The sequence below is a fragment of the Amblyomma maculatum genome, chromosome 9, assembly GCF_055883805.1.
Source record: "Amblyomma maculatum isolate TAMU_Amacu chromosome 9, ASM5588380v1, whole genome shotgun sequence".
NCBI lineage: Eukaryota > Metazoa > Arthropoda > Arachnida > Ixodida > Ixodidae > Amblyomma > Amblyomma maculatum.
The window spans coordinates 98,206,767-98,226,928 of record NC_139352.1 but is presented as its reverse complement, the minus strand read 5'-3'; the positions used below and the strand labels follow the sequence as shown (position 1 = coordinate 98,226,928).

The following is a 20,162-nucleotide window of genomic DNA, read 5'->3' as shown; positions in this document are numbered from 1 at the left end:
GGGGAAACGGCAGCGCTGATCTGAAATGGCGCAGAATGCAAAAAAGAAATGAAAACTAAGCTGCCCGACGGGGAATCGAACCCCGGTCTCCCGCGTGACAGGCGGGGATACTGGCCACTATACTAACGAGGAGGCGCAGGGGAAACGGCAGCGCTGATCTGAAATGGCGCAGAATGCAAAAACGAAATAAAAACTAAGCTCCCCGTCGGGGAATCGAACCCCGGTCTCCCGCGTGACAGGCGGGGATACTGGCCACTATACTAACGAGGATTTTTTTTTCTTTATTACCGACTTGGCAACTACAAAGAACGATGAAAAGTCGCATGGAATCAAAAACACAAGTCACTTTCTTACAGGTTTCTTGTGATAAAATGGATTAGGTGACATGAGCTTGTCCAAGACTGGCAGCCAATCCGGGGGTTCAGATTGCCCTCCGAAAACATCACGCGTGTACATTACACTTTCAACAAAGTATTGATGGGCTGGGTGTACGACAACATGCTCATGGCGAGCATCCATCCGCGTTCTCCATATGCTGTGCATACACAAGACCATCAATAAATCACTGGGCACTTCTCCTGGCTGGGCGCATGGAAGGTAGCGTATGCCAAACGGCGTTATTGGTAAGTCCTTTTTAATAGTACGCTGTAGCACGTCCCACAAAAAAAACCGCATCGTGACAATCAAGGAAAATATGATCTATGGATTCCAGCTTTTTGCAAATTAAACGGTCAGCAGACCAAGGCACAAAAAGGGCTTTTTCTTCCCAGCCATGGCTTCACCGGAAGAGTGCCGGTATGCAATTGAAAAAAGAAAGATTTAGCGGACGATCTGATGGGCATTCTTTTCACTCTCTTCAACACGTCCCGCTCCGGACCCAAAGCATATACAGCGCGATAAAGAGGCACAGGTAAAAAGGTTTCCAATAAATCTTTGTACAGCCGTTTTCGCGTAACAGTACACATATACTCATTTGAAAATCTCGCCTTCACTATTTGGAAGGACGCGACAACTTTGCGAAGAAAAGCACTTAGAGCCATTGTGCCTGTAGACATAGTCGAAACTACATATTCCGGCAGTGAATCACGCAATCGCACTTGGATTACCGTTCTAAGAAAAACATCGCTTTGTTCGCGCAAAAAAAAAGAACCTTGTTACAATCGGCTTTAAGTATAAATGTGACAAGCCTAGTCCACCGTTATGCACCGTATGAAAAAGATTGCATCGACTGGTACGCTCCCATGTTGAAGCCCACACAAACATGGCAAATACCCTATGCAGTTTTTGAACAGAGATTCTTGACATAGATAACACTTGCAGCATGTAAAAAATTTTTGCAACTAGGAACATATTGCAAACGGTAGCTCTTGCGAACATAGAAAAGTTATGTCCTCCCCATTTGTTTGTTTGGGTTTTCACTTGCTCAACCTCCCCGGCCCAACATTCCTTGCTTTCACGGTAATGCTTTAGTGGCACACCAAGGTAATTGCCTGGCGTTGTTGTCCATTGCATACTGGAGAACAGTTCAGGCGCGTATTGCCAGTTTCCGTGCCAAAAATCTAAAGACTTTGCCCAACTAATTTCACTTCCACTTGAAATGCAAAAAGCAGTGGCTTCTTTTACAACTTCTTGCACGCTCTCATGGTCAGTACAAAAAACCGCAATATCGTCCGCGTATGCCAAAACCCGAACTTCACTTTGAAAAAATCTATAACCGCGTATGTTTGGCCTTGTAAGCAATCTTAGACAAAGGCTCCAGATAAAGCGCAAACAAAAGGGGAGACAGAGGACAGCCCTGCCTTACTGACGACTGAACAGGTATACGATCAGTTAACTGCTTATTCACGACCAGTCTCGCTGAACAGCACTCGTAAACCATTTTCACGCCATTTGTAATCACGGAACCAGCATTGACATACTCTAAAACAGAGAACAAAATTTCATGTACCACTTTATCAAATGTTTTGTGGAGGTCTAATTGCATCATGGCTACGTGGTCATGCATCGCGTCACAACATTCGAGAACACTCCTTGCTGCGTGTATGTTAGTAAAAATGGTCCTTCCTTTTATACCGCATGTCTGATGTGGGCCTACAAGAGAAGTAATTACACGTTGGAGTCGTCGCCCTAATACTTTCATGAAAATTTTATAGTCAACATTCGTTAGACTTATAGGACGGTAAGACGCTACAGACTGAAGCTTAACATGGTCATCTGTTTTCGGGATTAGTACAATGTGTGACATTCGAAAAGACGGAGGAGGTACGTTCTTTTCGTAGCATTCACTAATAACTCTTTCCAGTAAAACAGCCATTTCAGTTGGAAAGGCCTTGTAAATGGCAGCACCAAGACCATCTGGTCCGGGTGACTAATTGGAATTTAATTCCCCGATAGCGGCCTCAATTTCCACGGAAGTAATACTTGCTTCAAGTGTCTGCGCCACTTCGTCTTCTACTCTTGGCATCAGCGACAGAAAGTCTTTTCTGAAGCGTTCAAAGTCCGGTGTTTTCAGGCTAAACAATTCGCTGTAAAATTCTACAAACGCCCGTTCAATCGTTTTTTTTTTTCCGAGGTACCTACGTTCTGATAGCAAATTTCTTTTATCTCTTTTGACACTGCGTACCTTTTTTCGTCACTAAGTGCCCTTTTCGTGGGCGTCTCTCCGAGCCACAATTTTTCGCTGCGTGCCCTTATCACCGCACCGCGATACTTCTCTTCGTCTATCACCTCAAGTTTGGTTTTTATCTTTTTAATAACTTGGGCGAACAAGCCGGGCTTAACGCTCTCCATGCTAAGCATGTATTCAAGTGTGCTACGAAGTTCTTTTTCTTGTTCTCTTTCTTTACGTCGGAGAGTGCATGCTCGGTCAATAGCAGCTATCTTTATCTCGCACTTAAATTGCTCCCATGCTTGTATAAAATTAGAGTCATTTTGTAACATATGCTTAATATATTCTTTAACTTTGGTGGTAAACTCTTCATCCAGCAGCAGTTTTTCATTAAATTTCCATAGCTCCCAATTGAACTTTGTTGCCTTACTTTTCATGCCTAGAGTAATCATTACGAGGGAGTGGTCACTAAAGCTCATGGGAAGTGTTTCATATTCCGAGCACAAGGGCACACAATCAATGGGAACATATATTCGGTCCAACCTTGCATGACAGCTACCTTGAAAGTGCGTGAACTTTGCTTGGCCTTCATGCGTCATTATACAGCCAGCATCTTCAAGCTCTGCCTCATTTACAATGTCAATAAGTAAATTTGCACTCTTGTCACGAAGGACACGGTCTGTTGTTCTATCTTCCGGTCTACAGACACAGTTGAAGTCTCCAAGCAGGAGAACACGCCTCTCATGTATTAGGAAGGATTTCATATACTGAAAAAACTCTTCGCGCTCAGATGTTCTAGTAGGCGCATAAACGCAGATCACTCTCCAGTCCAATCCAGAAAAACTGAAATCACATCAAAAGCCGACCACTCTGACACGAGAACACAGACTGTACGCACTCTATGCAATTTCGAATGAAAATCACACATCCCCCCGATCTTCCAACCGCATGACAAACGCAAACACTATATCTAGAACGATATGTTTCAGCCGTTTTATCTGTTTGTTCTCCGCTTTTCATTTTGCTCTCTTGAACTGCTAGCACATCAATTTCATTTTCCAGCAGGAGGCGGTTCAGCTGCTGTTGTCCCCGACGCGTTGACAGCCCTCTCACATTTAGCGTGGCTACGCGCAAGCTAGTGGACAAATTGGTCGCCATCTCAAGAAATTATAAATCGCGAAACATTTCACTCACATCTCTTCTGCAGAAAGACAGCATTGCGGTTCAACTGTTGCATGGGTTGACCATTCTTCCGTTTTGGCGAGTCTGTCCATCGTTCCAAGCGCTGCTCCCGATAATGGACCGGGCTTGCGACGTCTCGACCGAAAGGGGTACCCCCGCTATGGCGGAGGCACAGGTGACACAGTTCTCCGGTCTGGAGGCACGTTTGGCCTTGGCTTGAAGGACGACCGGCGAAGGGGGGCCGCCTTCAGTGGAGGCTGTCCGTTTTCCGCTCCTTCTTGAGTTGATCCCTCGTTGACACTGTCTTCGTGCACACGCTTCACAGGCAAGGTAGAAGCAGCTGGCATCTCCGCTTCAGTGTCTGCCTGTTCCTCACTGTGTTGCGTAGACGAAGCTGGGCTTGCAGCACTGGCATTGCCGTCTTCCTTCACGGGTGTCTCGGTCCCAGCGACATTCGACAACGGAACTATCAAATCTTACTCACAGTGTTCTTTCAGGTCAGGAGTCTTCTCAGAGGATTGCTCCTTCTGTTCTGCCTCCTCAGTAATTCCACTGCTCGCTTCCTCGGCGTCCACTGCGTCCATCAAGTGCTCGCCTGCCACTTCACTCGGCACGGGGCCTGCAACGTTGGCATACGTGCGCACACACTGGGACTCGTCATGGCCGAAGCGACGACACAGCCCGCAGCGCGGCACACGACAATCACGCCGTATATGACCTTTCCCGCGGCACCGGAGGCAAAGCGGAGCTCTGCCTGGGACGTGGACGAGTGCGACGTCCTTGGCGACCCCAAGCTGATGCGGCAGGTACTCAATGGTAACGCCCACTTTCAGCTTCAGCGTGACCGTTCGCGTCGGTGAAGCCTTGTCGACACACCCTTGCACTTTCCACTTTGCTCTTGATATTTCGGTCACTTTTCCAAAAGCCGCAAACGCCGCTCGCACATCATCGTCGTGCACACCGTGAAGCAGCCAGAAAAGTTTTAGCCTGATGGCTTGGTTACAGGGGTCAATGACCACGCATCGGTGCTCCTTCACTTCAAAAGCTTCGGCTTGCAAAATCTTCGCTTTCCCTTCTTCACCTTTAAACGTTACCGCCCATATGTGATTCATTTATATGCCCCGAAGGCAACCACATCCGGCAAAAGTGAAAGACGAGCGAGGGAGTCTCGAAAGTGCTCCACCCGGTACGGCCTGGCTTTTATGTCGCCATTCAAAAAAACAGTATGCAAGACACTCGAACCTGTAGGCAAATGCGGCAGTACCAGTTGATAATCCTTGGCAGGCCTTTCCGTACTCCTGATGCCACGGCCCAGCTGGGCCGCTGAATCCGCTCCTTGGGAGCACATGATACACACGTCCGTCACGCTCGGTGGCCGGAAGTAGAATCGCTATATTGTCACGTAGTGGTGACGAGGTCGACGACACAAATGAAGGTGGTCGATGATTGCACTAAAGAAACTCTTTATTTGGGCTGACTTGCGCCCGCAAAAGAACTAAGCAACTCGGCGGCGGCGATAGAAACAAACGTGCTCGTCGGTCGTCGGACAAGGAATGCTCGTCACACTCGGCAATGCTCAATTTAAAGGCTGCACAGAACAATCTAGATAACGTCGCAAACAGCTACCAGCACGGGCTGGAACTTTGTGGAAAGACACCCGAGTGGCCGGAACCTTCGAGACAGATCTCGGTGCATCTTGTGCTACAACAAAACTGATAAAGGCGTGACTCGCGACATCGTGCATTAAAAAGCAAAGATTACGGAACTGATACGCGGTCCAGAATCAGAGTGATAAGTCTGTATGCCGGCGGCTGTTAAAAAACAGCAAATACTGTTTCGAAGGTTTCGCGGCATTACTCCCCCCTCAAAAAAAAAACATCGCCTCGATGTTCCAAAACAAAGCAACTTAAACATAAACACTGCGAAGTTTAAACACCACAGATTGTTTAACGTGCGTAATAAGGCTTCAGTCGTACAACATGTACAATTTCTGGGCATGCGCGTCGCCGTTGTGATGCTGACGTTCCGTCGGTAATGACTTCATAGTCCAGTGGTCCGACGCGGCGAATGATTTTGTACGGCCCAAAGTATCGACGCAACAACTTTTCACTAAGTCCACGACGGCGAATTGGTGTCCAAACCCACACTTGGTCCTCTGGATTGTACTCTGCGTGGCGTCGTCGTAAGTTGTATCGTCGGCTGTCGGTGCGCTGTTGGTCTTTAATACGCAGCCGTGCGAGTCGTCGAGCTTCCTCTGCACGCTGCAGGTAGGCGGCGACGTCGAGGTTGTGCTCGTTGGTTACGTGCGGTAGCATTGCGGCGAGCGTCGTCGTGGGCTCCCTACCGTACACAAGCTTGAACGGGGTCGCTCTGGTTGTATCCTGGATTGCCGTGTTATACGCGAAGATCACGTACGGCAAGATGGCGTCCCAGGTCTTGTGTTCAGCGTTGACGTACATAGCGATCATGTCCGCGATCGTTTTGTTCAGGCGCTCCGTAAGGCCATTGGTCTGGGGATGGTACGCAGTTGTTCGTCGATGGCTTGTGTGACTGTATTCCAGGATGGCTTGCTTCAACTCTGCCGTAAACGCCGTTCCCCGGTCCGTGATGAGCACTTCTGGGGCGCCGTGTCGCAAGAGAATTTGTTCGACAAAAAATTTGGCGACTTCTGACGCGGTACCATTGGGCAGTGCTTTTGCTTCGGCGTAACGGGTAAGGTAGTCAGTGGCCACGATGATCCACTTGTTACCCATAGACGAAGATGGAAAGGGGCCAAGGAGATCCATCCCAATTTGTTGAAAGGGCATGATTGGGGGCGGAATCGGGTTTAGTAGTTCTGCTGGTCTGATCGGTGGCGTCTTGCGTCGTTGGCACTCACGACACGTCTTCACGTGGTGGGCAACTTCGGCAGGCAGTCGCGGCCAGTAGTAATTCTCCTGGATTCGATGCAACGTGCGTGCAAATCCCAGGTGGCCTGCTGTGGGCTCATCGTGTAACGCCTGCAGAATCTCTTGCCGGAGGGTTTTAGGCACTACGAGAAGCTGCGCGGTCTTCTTGGGTGCGAAGTTCTTCTTCACGAGGAGGCCATTGCTTAACGTGAAGGATGATAAATGTCGCCTGAACACACCAGGAGGGGAAGCGGTCTTTCCTTCTAAGTAATCGGCTAGCGCTTTCCGCTCAGGGTCTGATCGCTGTTGTTCTGCGAAACCGCTGGCGCTTACCGGTCCCAAAAAGGCATCGTCGTCATCGTCCTTCGGAAGGCGTCGACGGGAGCGCGTGATAAGCAGTCTGCGTCGGAATGCTTTCGGCCCGACTTATAGACTACAGTCATGTCAAATTCTTGAAGTCGAAGGCTCCATCTGGCAAGGCGGCCGGAGGGATCTTTCAAATTAGCCAGCCAGCAGAGCGCGTGATGGTCGCTTAGCACCTTAAATGGTCGGCCGTATAGGTATGGACGAAACTTAGAAGTGGCCCAGATGATTGCAAGGCACTCCTTCTCGGTCGTCGAGTAATTGGCTTCGGCTTTTGTGAGTGACCTGCTAGCGTAGCCTATTACTTTCTCCTGTCCGGCACTCTTCTGGACGAGAATGGCTCCTAGGCCCACACTGCTCGCGTCGGTGTGAATTTCGGTCTCGGTGTTTTCATCAAAGTGGCTAAGTACAGGAGGGCATTGCAGGCGGCGCTTGAGTTCGTCGAAGGCTTCTCCTTGCGGCGCTTCCCATTTAAAAGGTACGTCAGCCTTTGTAAGCTGCGTCAAAGGTTCGGCGATCCGCGAAAAGTTTCTGACAAATCGTCGATAATAAGCGCACAGCCCAAGAAATCGGCGCACAGCTTTCTTGTCGGCAGGCGGTGGGAATTGTGCGATTGCAGCTGTTTTCTCCGGGTCTATGTGACCTAGGAACCGGAGTTCTTCGTAGGCGAAGTGACACTTCTCTGCTTTTAGCGTTAGTCCCGATGACTTGATGGCTTCCAACACTGTCTGTAGTCGTTTGAGGTGGTCTTCAAAGGTTGACGAGAAGACAACAACGTCGTCCAGATATACCAAACAAATTTGCCACTTCAAGCCTGCCAAGACTGTGTCCATTACTCGTTGAAACGTGGCTGGTGCGGAGCAGAGGCCAAATGGCATCACCTTGAACTCATAAAGGCCGTCCGGTGTGATGAAAGCGGTCTTCTCGCGATCTCTTTCGTCGACCTCAATTTGCCAATATCCGCTCTTCAGGTCCATCGATGAGAAGTACCTTGCGCTGCAGAGCCGGTCGAGAGTGTCGTCGATGCGGGGAAGCGGGTAGACATCCTTCTTCGTTATGCTATTCAAGCGGCGGTAATCAACGCAGAAGCGAAGTGTGCTGTCTTCTTGACCAAAACGACTGGTGCCGCCCAGGGGCTGTTCGATGGCTGGATTACATCATCACGCAGCATTTCCTCAACTTGATCGCGAATGGCCTGCCGTTCTCGGGGCGATACACGATAAGGGCTTTGGGGCAGAGGTCGGGCGTGTTCGTCCGTTATAATGCGGTGCTTGGCCAGTGGTGTTTGTCGTGCCTACGATGATGACGAGAAGCACTCCCCGTAGCTTGGAAGAAGACTGAGAATCAGGTCTTTCCTGCTGTGGGTCAATGCCAGGTTGATGTCAAATTTGGGCTGACGGAATTGGTCCGGTGCGTCTTCCAGCGTTTGGTCGTGGAGGGCGAATACATCTTTGAGGTCGGCTAATTCGTCGAGAAAAGCGATCGTCGTGCCCTTGTTGAGATGCCGGTATTCTTCGGTGAAGTTTGTTACCAGCACCTGAGCTTGACCTCTCTGGAATTTCGCGATGCCTCTTGCGATGCCGACACCTCGTTCTAAGAGCAATTGGATATTTCCTTCGACGATGCCTTCAGCGGTTTCGATGTTTGCGCTACCTACGCAAACTGCGATGCTTGATCGGGGCGGGACGGTCAATTCTTCATCGAGGACGTTTAGAGCAATGTGTTGCATTGACGTCGTCGTAGCAGGAATGGCTTTGTCTGCAGAGAGCTTGATGAGCTTGGATCGCAGGTCGATGATAGCCCTATGTTCATTTAGGAAGTCTATACCTAAAATCACGTCGCCGGAGCACTGCTGCAAGACCACAAAGCTGGTGGGGTAAGTACGCCCATTTACGGTTATTCTTGCAGTGCATCGTCCCGATGGAGTAACCAGGTTGCCACCTGCGGTGCGAATCAGCGGGCCATCCCAAGCGGTGGTAACTTTTCTGAGCTGAGAGACTAACGGTCCACTAATGACTGAATAGTCAGCTCCGGTATCTACTAGGGCAGTGACTCTGCGACCGTCGATATCAACTTCAAGGTCACTTGTTCGCGTCCTCGCATTGCACGTGGGCCTTAGTGTCCGATCTCGGCTCCGTCGTTTCTTCAGGTCATGGCCGGGGCATACCGTTGTTACTTCGCTGGGCGGCGGTGTCTGCTTGCACTCTGGTCGTGTTATCGTCGATGTCGTCGTGTGGAGCGGCGATGAAATGGTTGCGTCGTCGTTAGTGTTCGTCGGCGGCGGAGGATCTTCGTCTTTTCGCCGTTGAGCAACCTCACCTCCAAAGGTTGCTGCCTTTAGTTTCCCCTACGGGGACTAGGAGACCGTCCTTGCACGTAACCGCGGCCCGGCGACGCAAATCGGGCATTGTACGGTGATGGGGATCGTGATAGACGCCTTGGCGACGAGTGCTCTCCGCTGCGCAGGAAGTCGTTGATTTCCTGTGGTCGCTCGCCAGGACGGGGTCGTGGGGAGTCGACAGCGAAACCACGGAGGCCGATCCGCCTGTACGGGCAGTGACGGAGGATATGTCCTGCCTCACCACATTGGAAGCAGAGCGGTCGGTTGTTTGCTGTCCTCCAGGCGTCGCACTTTCTAGGGCTTGGGGTCGTTGGTAGGCTTGGCGGACGGGTGCCAAGGGGCGGCTTTCGGGAACAGGGCGGTTGCGGCGAGGGCTCGGAAAGTCATCACGTCGGGGCGGAGGGCGACGTAATGTACCAGCGTAGTTCATCACTGTTGCCTCGTGTGCTGGAACAGTCGAAGCCGTCGCTTGAGGAACGCCCAGCGCCTGCTGGACTTCTTCACGGATGACGTCCGCGAGCGTCGCCACCTGCGGTTGTTGCGATGATGGCATTAGTCGGCGGAGCTTCTCTCGCACGATCTCCCGGATGAGGTCCCGAAGGTTCTCTCCGCTTGTAGATGCGTTGGGGTAGTGATTTGAGCAGTCCGGCTGAAACGGTCGCTCGTAGTGGCGCATCCGGGTGGCCAACGTCTTCTCGATAGTAGACGCCTCCGTTTCAATTTCCGCCACGGTTTTTGGCGGATTTCGGACAAGGCTTGCAAAAAGCGATTCTTTGACGCCTCGCATTAAAAATTTGACCCTCTCTCCTTCGGTCATGTTAGGGTCGGCGCGTCGAAAGAGGCGCTTCATCTCCTCAACGTATGCCAGGACAGGCTCGTCAGTAAGTTGAAGTCTTGACTGAAGGAGGGCCTTGGCTCTTTCGTTTCGGACGACGCTTGAAAAGGCAGTAAGAAACGCTTCCTTGAAAGTCTCCCAATCATTCATAGTTGCCTCATGATTTTCGAACCAAACTCGGGCAGGTCCTTGCAGAACAAAGTAAACTTGCCTATGTTTCGCGGCGTCGTTCCAGCCGTTGAAATCTACCACACGGTCGAAAAGGTTCATCCAATCTCCCGCATCTTCATCCGGTAGTCCATGGAAGCAGGAGGGCTCACGGGGCTGGACGAAAACAACCGGTGCTGTAGGCTGGGCCATTGTCAGCGTCGATGTCTTCCGAGATCGAATGGGGTCAGGCAGCAGACCGTGTTCGGTTTGTAGGCCTTGAAGTCGGCGGCTGGCTCGGTGACCTGTAGGCTGGTCTTCCAGGGCGACAGGAACACGGCTTGCGTCTTCGCTCGAAGGATCAAAGGCAGCACCTCCACCAGATGTCACGTAGTGGTGACGAGGTCGACGACACAAATGAAGGGGGTCGATGATTGCACTAAAGAAACTCTTTATTTGGGCTGACTTGCGCACGCAAAAGAACTAAGCAACTCGGAGGCGGCGATAGAAACAAACGTGCTCGTCGGTCGTCGGACAAGGAATGCTCGTCACACTCGGCAACGCTCAATTTAAAGGCTGCACAGAACAATCTAGATAACGTCGCAAACAGCTACCAGCACAGGCTGGAACATTGTGGAAAGACACCCGAGTGGCCGGAACCTTCGAGACAGATCTCGGTGCATCTTGTGCTACAACAAAACTGATAAAGGTGTGACTCGCGACATCGAGCATTAAAAAACAAAGATTACGGAACTGATACGCGGTCCAGAATCAGAGTGATAAGCCTGTATGCCGGCGGCCGTTAAAAAACAACACTGTTTTGAAGGTTTCGCGGCAATATTAACGAGGAGGCGCAGGGAAGAGGGCAAGTGCTGTTCTGAGATGGCGCCGAAGGCAAAAAAGAAACAAAAACAAAGCTCCCCGTCGGGGAATCGAACCCCGGTCTCCCGCGTGACAGGCGGGGATACTGGCCAATAAAGAAAAAAACACTATACTAACGAGGAGGCGCAGGGAAGTCGGCAAGCGCTGTTCTTAAATGGCGCAGAATGCAAGAAAGAAACAAAAACTAAGCTCCCCGTCGGGGAATCGAACCCCGGTCTCCCGCGTGACAGGCGGGGATACTGGCCACTATACTAACGAGGATTCTTTTTTTTTCTTTATTGCTCTATATGACCCCACCAACAGTCGTTTCTCCGGGTCATCTGTCTTGCGTATTAGAACAATGTGCGATGTAGAGAAAGACAGTGGGACAGTATTACTTTCATAAGCTTCAGTGATTACACATAGCATAAACTGAGCCGCATACTGCTGAAAAGTTTTAAAGAAGGCAGCACTTAGACCATCCGGCCATGGGGCCTTCCCAGTTGTCAGGTCATCTATTGCAGATACTATCTCCTGCAACGTTATCGGTGTTTCTAGGCGCGCTTTACTTTCGACATCCAGTGCAGGCATCAGTCTTAGAAAATCTGTTTGAAAGCCGCCTACAGTCTGAGGCCTAGCGCTAAGCAGTTCTTCGAAGTGCTCTGCTACCGCACGCTGAATATCTTTTGCATCTTCAGTGATATGGCCGGCATACCTTATACTCCTTATTTCTTTCTGGCAGGCGTATCTTTTCTCGTCTGCTAGCGCTCGTTTTGTCGGCACTTCTCCAGCCCAAAGTTTTTCAGCCCATGCACGTATGACAGCCGCTGTGTATCTTTCGCTGTCGATTGTTTCCAGCTCACGTTTAAGCTCTCGTATTTTACTGGCGAAATGCCCTGGCACAGTACTTTCCATGCTCAAAAAAAAGAGCAAATTGTTCATTCAGTTCTTTTTCTTTCTCTTTGTACCGCAGCTTACTACTCTTTTTTATGGATTTCAATTTGACCCACTCTTTGAAGCTGTCCAATTCCTCTGCAAAACTCACTGGTCGCATAGCAAGACGATTTTCAAACTCGGTCTTAACTTCCGTAAGGAACTCTTCATCGGCAAGAAGTTTGGCATTCAGTTTCCATAGGTGCCAGTTAAAGCGCGATTTCTTTCCTTTGCGACCAAACACTGCACTCACGAGACAATGATCGCTGAAAGACACAGGTTTGACCTCATATGCAGTACATACGGAAACAAGATCAACCGAGGCATGCACCCTGTCCAATCTAGCATGGCTATCTCGCTGAAAGTGCGTCAACTCTGGCTGATTTCCAGTGGAGAACACACTACCAACATCCTCAAGGCCATACTCATGCACAAGTGCATTCAACAGCTCGGAGCTTCTGTCTCTTCGAGGTTTACACTTCGCCGCTCGGTCCACAACAGCGCACACACAGTTGTAGTCACCAAGTACAAGCAAGATTTTGTCGACCTTCAACCACAATTCAATAGACTCAAAAAAAAATCCGCGTTCGCATTCTGAATTGGGAGCATACACACACACAACACGCCAGCATAAATTACTGTAGGTAAAATCAGTAACCAAGAGCCGACCACTTGGACAGGCAAAAACGAACTCTACACTTACTCCCAGCGTGTTACGTATAAATAAAAGGCATCCACCCGATACACCAACAGAATGGCATACACACACATAAAAGTTTGTTTGAAAAGAAGCCACCATACGGTCAGTGCTTTCATGGCTCTCAATCTTTGACTCTTGCACAGCTGCTATATCTATATCATTATCCACAAGGAGGCGACTGAGCTGGCATTGTCGCCTTCTCGCTCCCAGCCCTCTGACATTCAAAGTAGCTACGTGTAACGCCGAATTAAGCTTGAGAGTCATGTGTTAGAAAGGGCCGCCCGTACCCGCATGGTGCCTACCTTCATGGTTGCGTGTCCTCCGCTTCTGAAGAAGAGCGGCATATGTGTGCACGTATTGTCCTCCCTGCAGAACGTCGGGCTGCATTCAAACGAAGTCCAAGCACCGTTTTTCATTTTTTTTTCACACACGCCCCGCTTGGTTGCAGAATGTTCCTGACGCTGGTCGGTAGGCAGCCGACCCACAAATCGTTCAGGACACCACAAAACCTACGGAGGCGGTTTCCCCGCCTGCCGCGTGTCGGCAAAGTTCGGCTTCGGTCTCAAAGTCGATCTTCGGATGCCCGCAGTTCTCGGCGGCGGCTCACCACAAACGCCGCCTGGCAGCTGAGTCTCCTCGAAGCTTTCCTCGTGTGGACGTTTTGAGGCAATTAAGGCCGCTGTCTCCGGTCCAACTTCCATGGCATCAGTGCAAGGAGGCTCAGTACTCGGATGCTCATCAGCGTCAGAAAACTTGATTACGTCTTCTGACGCTTCCTTTGAAGCGCTTTCGTGGTCCTGTTGGTCCTGCGATGGAACGTGCGAGACGTGCCGAGTTTCATTCTTTTCACTTGAGACAGTCACCTTATGCTTAGTTAAAACCGTCATGGAAGGCGCATCCTGTTTCGTTGACTGTCCTCTAATGTCTACCGCCTCCTCCGCATCCACCTCATCCATTATCAACTCGGACGTGTCCTCGCTGGTCCCAGGTCCGGCAATGCTTGCGTAGGTACGTGCACACTCGCTGTCTTCATGACCGAACCGTCGACAGGTTCCGCAGCGAGGAAACGGGCACTCCTTGCGGATGTGACCAGTGGTCCCACAGCGTAGGCACAAGGGAGGTCTGCCTGGCACAACAACGAGCGCCAGCTCACCGCTAACGTTCAACTGATGTGGCAGGTCATCCAGCTTCACGCCAGCTTTCAACTTAAGCGTGACAAGTCTAGTAGTTGAGCCTTTTTCTACCATACCTTTCACACGCCAGCGCTCCCTTGTAACTTCCAACACCTTTCCATACGGCGTAAAGGCAGCACGCACATCCTCGTCTGGCACGTTGTGTAAAAGCCAGTGAAGTTTCAGTCGCACGTCCTGGTTGGCCGGGTCAATTACCAAGCAGCGACCGTTTTTCACACACAACACACCGACACTAACAAGCTTGGTCACCGCTTCAGGATCCTTGAGAGTGACAGCCCAGACGTGGCTCATCCGATACGCCCCCATCGCAACAACATCGGGGATCAGCGAATGCTGTGCCAACGCGTCGCGGAAATCTTCCACCCGGTAAGGGCGGGCCCTGATATCGGTGTGCAAAAAAACCGTATTCAAAACAAACCGACCTGTTGACAGTGCAGGCAAAACAACTTGATAAGTACCATCCTGTTCAGCAGTCCTGTTACCGCGGCCTGACATGGCCGCTGAAGCCGCTCCTGAGGAGCCCTGCATCCTGCGTCCGTTCACTGGCGTGGCCGGAAGCAGAATCATACTGGCCACTATACTAACGAGGAGGCGCAGGGAAGAGGCTACGTGCTGTTGTGATATGGCGGATAATGCAAGAAAGAAACAAAATCTAAGCTCCCCGTCGGGGAATCGAACCCCGGTCTCCCGCGTGACAGGCGGGGATACTGGCCACTATACTAACGAGGAGGCGCAGGTGAAACGGCAGCGCTGATCTGAAATGGCGCAGAATGCAAAAAAGAAATAAAAACTAAGCTCCCCGACGGGGAATCGAACCCCGGTCTCCCGCGTGACAGGCGGGGATACTGGCCACTATACTAACGAGGATTTTTTTTTTTTTTTATTACCGACTTGGCAACTACAAAGAACGATGAAAAGTCGCATGGAATTAAAAACACAAGTCACTTTCTTACAGGTTTCTTGTGGTAGAATGGATTAGGTGACATGAGCTTGTCCAAGACTGGCAGCCATTCCGGGGGTTCAGATTGCCCTCCGAAAACATCACGCGTGTACATTACACTTTCAACAAAATACTGATGGGCTGGGTGTACGACAACATGCTCATGGCGAACATCCATCCGCGTTCTCCATATGCTGTGCATGCACAACACCATTAATAAATCACTGGGCACTTCTTCTGGCTGGGCGCATGGAAGGTAGCGTATGCCAAACGGCGTTATTGGTAAGTCCTTTTTAATAGTACGCTGTAGCACGTCCCACAAAAAAACCGCATCGTGACAATCAAGGAAAATATGCTCTATGGATTCCAGCTTTTTGCAAATTAAACAGTCAGCAGACCAAGGCACGAAAAGGCCTTTGCTTTTCAGCCATGGCTTCACCGGAAGAGGGCCGGTATGCAATTGAAAAAAGAAAGATTTAGCGGACGATCTGATGGCCATTCTTTTCACTCTCTTCAACACGTCCCGCTCCGGACCCAAAGCATATACAGCGCGATAAAGAGGCACAGGTAAAAAGGTTTCCAATAAATCTTTGTACAGCCGTTTTCGTGTAACAGTACACATATACTCATTTGAAAATCTCGCCTTCACTATTTGGAAGGACGCGACAACTTCGCGAAGAAAAGCACTTAGAGCCATTGTCCCTGTAGACATAGTCGAAACTACATATTCCGGCAGTGAATCACGCAATCGCACTTGGATTACCGTTCTAAGAAAAACATCGCTTTGTTCGCGCAAAAAAAAGAACCTTGTTACAATCTGCTTTAAGTATAAATGTGACAAGCCTAGTCCACCGTTATGCACCGTATGAAAAAGATTGCATCGACTGGTACGCTCCCATGTTGAAGCCCACACAAACGTGGCAAATACCCTATGCAGTTTTTGAACAGAGATTCTTGACATAGATAACACTTGCAGCATGTGAAAAATTTTGGCAACTAGGAACATATTGCAAACGGTAGCTCTTGCGAACATAGAAAAGTTATGTCCTCCCCATTTGTTTGTTTGGGTTTTCACTTGCTCAACTTCACCGGCCCAACATTCCTTGCTTTCACGGTAATGCTTTAGTGGCACACCAAGGTAATTGCCTGGCGTTGTTGTCCATTGCATTCTGGAGAATAATTCAGGCGCGTATTGCCAGTTTCCGTGCCAAAATCCTAAACACTTTGCCCAACTAATTTCACTTCCACTTGCAGTGCAAAAAGCAGTGGCTTCTTTTACAACTTCTTGCACGCTCTCATGGTCAGTACAAAAAACCGCAATATCATCCGCGTATGCCAAAACCCGAACTTCACTTTGAAAAAATCTATAACCGCGTATGTTTGGCCTTGTAAGCAATCTTAGACAGAAAGGCTCCAGATAAAGCGCAAACAAAAGGGGAGACAGGGGACAGCCCTGCCTTACTGACGACTGAACAGGTATACGATCAGTTAACTGCTTATTCACGACCAGTCTCGCTGAACAGCACTCGTAAACCATTTTCACGCCCTTTGTAATCACGGAACCAGCATTGACATACTCTAAAACAGAGAACAAAATTTCATGTACCACTTTATCAAATACTTTGTGGAGGTGTAATTGCATCATGGCTACGTGGTCATGCATCGCGTCACAACATTCGAGTACACTCCTTGCTGCGTGTATGTTAGTAAAAATGGTCCTTCCTTTTATACCGCATGTCTGATGTGGGCCTACAAGAGAAGTAATTACACGTTGGAGTCATCGCCCTAATACTTTCATGTAAATTTTATGGTCAACATTCGTTAGACTTATAGGACGGTAAGACGCTACAGACTGAAGCTTAACATGGTCATCTGTTTTCGGGATTAGTACAATGTGTGACATTCGAAAAGACGGAGGAGGGACGTTCTTTTTGTAGCATTCACTAATAACTCTTTCCAGTAAAACAGCCATTTCACTTGGAAAGGCCTTGTATATGGCAGCACCAAGACCATCTGGTCCGGGTGACTTATTGGAATTTAATTCCCCGATAGCGGCCTCAATTTCCTCGCAAGTAATACTTGCTTCAAGTGTCTGCGCCACTTCGTCTTCTACTCTTGGCATCAGCGACAGAAAGTCTTTTCTGAAGCGTTCAATGTCCGGTGTTTTCAGGCTAAACATATCGCTGTAAAATTCTACAAACGCCCGTTCAATCGTTTTTTTTTTCCGAGGTAACTACGTTCTGATAGCAGATTTCTTTTATCTCTTTTGACACTGGGTACCTTTTTTCGTCACTAAGTGCCCTTTTCGTGGGCGTCTCTCCGAGCCACAATTTTTCGCTGCGTGCCCTTATCACCGCACCGCGATACTTCTCTTCGTCCATCACCTCAAGTTCGGTTTTTATCTTTTTAATATCTTGGTCGAACAAGCCAGGCTTAACGCTCTCCATGCTAAGCATGTATTCAAGTGTGCTACGAAGTTCTTTTTCTTGTTCTCTTTCTTTACGTAGGAGAGTGCATGCTCGGTCAATAGCAGCTATCTTTATATCGCACTTAAACTGCTCCCATGCTTGTATAAAATTAGAGTCATTTTGTAACATATGCGTAATATATTCTTTCACTTTACTGATAAACTCTTCATCCAGCAGCATTTTTTCATTAAATTTCCATAGATCCCAATTGAACTTTGTTGCCTTACTTTTCATACCTAGATTAATCATTACGAGGGAGTGGTCACTAAAGCTCATGGGAAGTGTTTGATAATCCGAGCAAAAGGGCACACAATCAATGGGAACATATATTCGGTCCAACCTTCCATGACAGCTACCTTGAAAGTGCGTGAACTTTGCTTGGCCCTCATGCGTCAGTATACAGCCAGCATCTTCAAGCTCTGCCTCATTAACAATTCAATAAGTAACTCTGCACTCTTGTCACGACGGACACGGTCTGTTCTTCTATGTTCCGGTCTACAGACACAGTTGAAGTCTCCAAGCAGGAGAACACGCCTCTCATGTATTAGGAAGGATTTCATATAGTAAAAAAGCTCTTCCCGCTAAAACGTTCTAGTCGGCGCATAAACGCAGATCACTCTCCAGTCCAATCGAGAAAAACTGAAATCACATAGCAATAGCCGTCCACTCTCACACGAGAACGCAGACTGTACACATTCTATGCAATGTCGGATGAAAATGACACATCCCCCCAATCTTCCAACAGCATGACAAACCCAAACACTATATCTAGAACGATATATTTCAGCCATTTTATCTGTTTGTTGTTCGCTTTCCATTTTGCTCTCTTGAACTGCTAGCATATCAATTTCATTTTCCAGCAGAATGCGGTTCAGCTGCTGTTGTCTCCGACTCGTTGACAGCCCCCGCACATTTAGCGTGGCTACGCGCAAGCTAGTGGATAAATTGGTCGCCATCTCAAGAAATTATAAACCGTGAAACATATATCACTCACATCTCTTTTGCAGAAAGACAGCATTGCGTTTGATGAAAGACAGCACGGGACGGCCATTCTTCCGTTTCGACGAGTCCGTCCGCCGTTCCAAGCGCTGCTCCCGATCATGGACCGGGCTTGTAACGTCTCGACCGGAAAGGGTACCCCCGCAATGGCGGAGGCACAGGTGACACAGTTCTCCGGTCTGGAGGCACGTTTGGCCTTGGCTTGAAGACCGACCGGCGAAGGGGGGCCGCCTTCAGTCTAGGCTGACCGTTCCCCGCTCCTGCTTGTGTTGATCCTACGTTGACACTGTCTTCGTGCACACGCTTCACAGGCAAGGTAGAAGCAGCAGGCATCTCAGCTTCAGTGTCTCCCTGTTCCTCAATGTATTGTGTAGTCGAAGATGGGCTTACAGCACTCGCATTGCCGTCTTCTTTCGTGGGTGTCTCGGTCCCAGCAACATTCGGCAACTGAACAATCACATCTGAATCAGAGTGTTCTTTAAGGGCAGGAGTCTTCTCAGAGGATTGTTCTTTCTGCACTGCATCCTCAGTGATTCCACTGCTAGCTTTCTCGGCGTCCACTGCGTCCATCAAGTGCTCGCCTGCCACTTCACTCGGCACGGGGCCTGCAACGTTGGCATACGTGCGCACACACTGGGACTCGTCATGGCCGTAGAGACGACACAGCCCGCAGCGCGGCACACGACAATCCCGACGTATATGACCTTTCCCCCGGCACCGGAGGCAAAGCGGGGCTCTGCCTGGGACGTGGACGAGTGCGACATCCTCGGCTACCCGAAGCTGATGCGGCAGGTATTCAATGGTTACGCCCGCTTTTAGCTTCAGCGTCTCCGTTCGAGTCGTTGAAGCCTTGTCGACACACCCTTGCACTTTCCACTTTTCTCTTGATATTTCGGTAACTTTTCCAATAGCCGCCAACGCCGCTCGCACATCATCGTCGTGCACGCCGTGAAGCAGCCAGAAATTTTTAACCTGATGCCTTGGTTACAGGGGTCAATGACCACGCATCGGTGCTCCTTCACTTCGAAAGTTTCGGCTTGGAAAATCTTCGCTTTCCCCTCTTCACCTTTAAACGTTACCGCCCATACGTGATTCATTTGATATGCTTCGAGAGCAACCACTTCCGGCAAAAGTGAAAGACGAGCGAGGGAGTCTCGAAAGTGCTCCACCCGGTACGGCCTGGCTTTTATGTCGCCATGCAAAAAAACAGTATGCAAAACACTCGAACCTGTAGGCAGATGCGGTAGAACCAGTTCATAATCCTTGACAGGCCTTTCCGTACTCCTGATACCACGGCCCAGCTGGGCCGCTGAATCCGCTCCTTGGGAGCACATGATATACACGTCCGTCACGCTCGGTGGCCGGAAGTAGAATCCACTATACTAACGAGGAGGCGCAGGGAAGAGGCTAAGCGTTGTTCTGAAATGGCGCAAAATGCAAAAAAGAAAAAACTAAGCTCCCCGTCGGGGAATCGAACCCCGGTCTCCCGCGTGACAGGCGGGGATACTGGCCACTATACTTTTTTTTTCTTTATTGCCTGACTTTGACACAAATACACCGCACTGGAACTCAAAACAACAGGAACAAAGGAATAATTTATGTACACAAAGCTAGTTCGCGTTGCCTAACACCCACTGAGGGGCAGGCATTGTCATGTTAAAATTCCTTGAGCACCGTCAAAGGTCCCAGCTTTGACAGCCACTC

General features: G+C 49.5%; 1 protein-coding gene and 3 non-coding genes across 4 annotated transcripts; all 4 read right to left on the bottom strand.

Moving 5' to 3' along the window:
• Positions 1-198: 198 nt before the first annotated feature.
• Positions 199-270, bottom strand: TRNAD-GUC (transfer RNA aspartic acid (anticodon GUC)). Its single transcript has one exon. It is a non-coding gene; the product is annotated as a tRNA-Asp (tRNA).
• Positions 271-4,266: 3,996 nt separating this feature from the next.
• Positions 4,267-4,902, bottom strand: LOC146179901 (uncharacterized). The gene has a single exon (XM_084580289.1). The coding sequence runs from the start codon at positions 4,900-4,902 to the stop codon at positions 4,267-4,269; it is 636 nt and encodes a 211-aa protein (XP_084436415.1).
• A 6,533-nt stretch (positions 4,903-11,435) lies between these two features.
• TRNAD-GUC (transfer RNA aspartic acid (anticodon GUC)) lies at positions 11,436-11,507 on the bottom strand. The gene has a single exon. It is a non-coding gene; the product is annotated as a tRNA-Asp (tRNA).
• A 3,201-nt stretch (positions 11,508-14,708) lies between these two features.
• TRNAD-GUC (transfer RNA aspartic acid (anticodon GUC)) lies at positions 14,709-14,780 on the bottom strand. The gene has a single exon. It is a non-coding gene; the product is annotated as a tRNA-Asp (tRNA).
• Between the last annotated feature and the right edge of the window lie 5,382 nt (positions 14,781-20,162).

Bases quoted from the DNA above. Each gene is read 5' to 3' on its own strand.
- LOC146179901 (XM_084580289.1), bottom strand. From the start codon at position 4,902: ATGAATCACATATGGGCGGTAACGTTTAAAGGTGAAGAAGGGAAAGCG.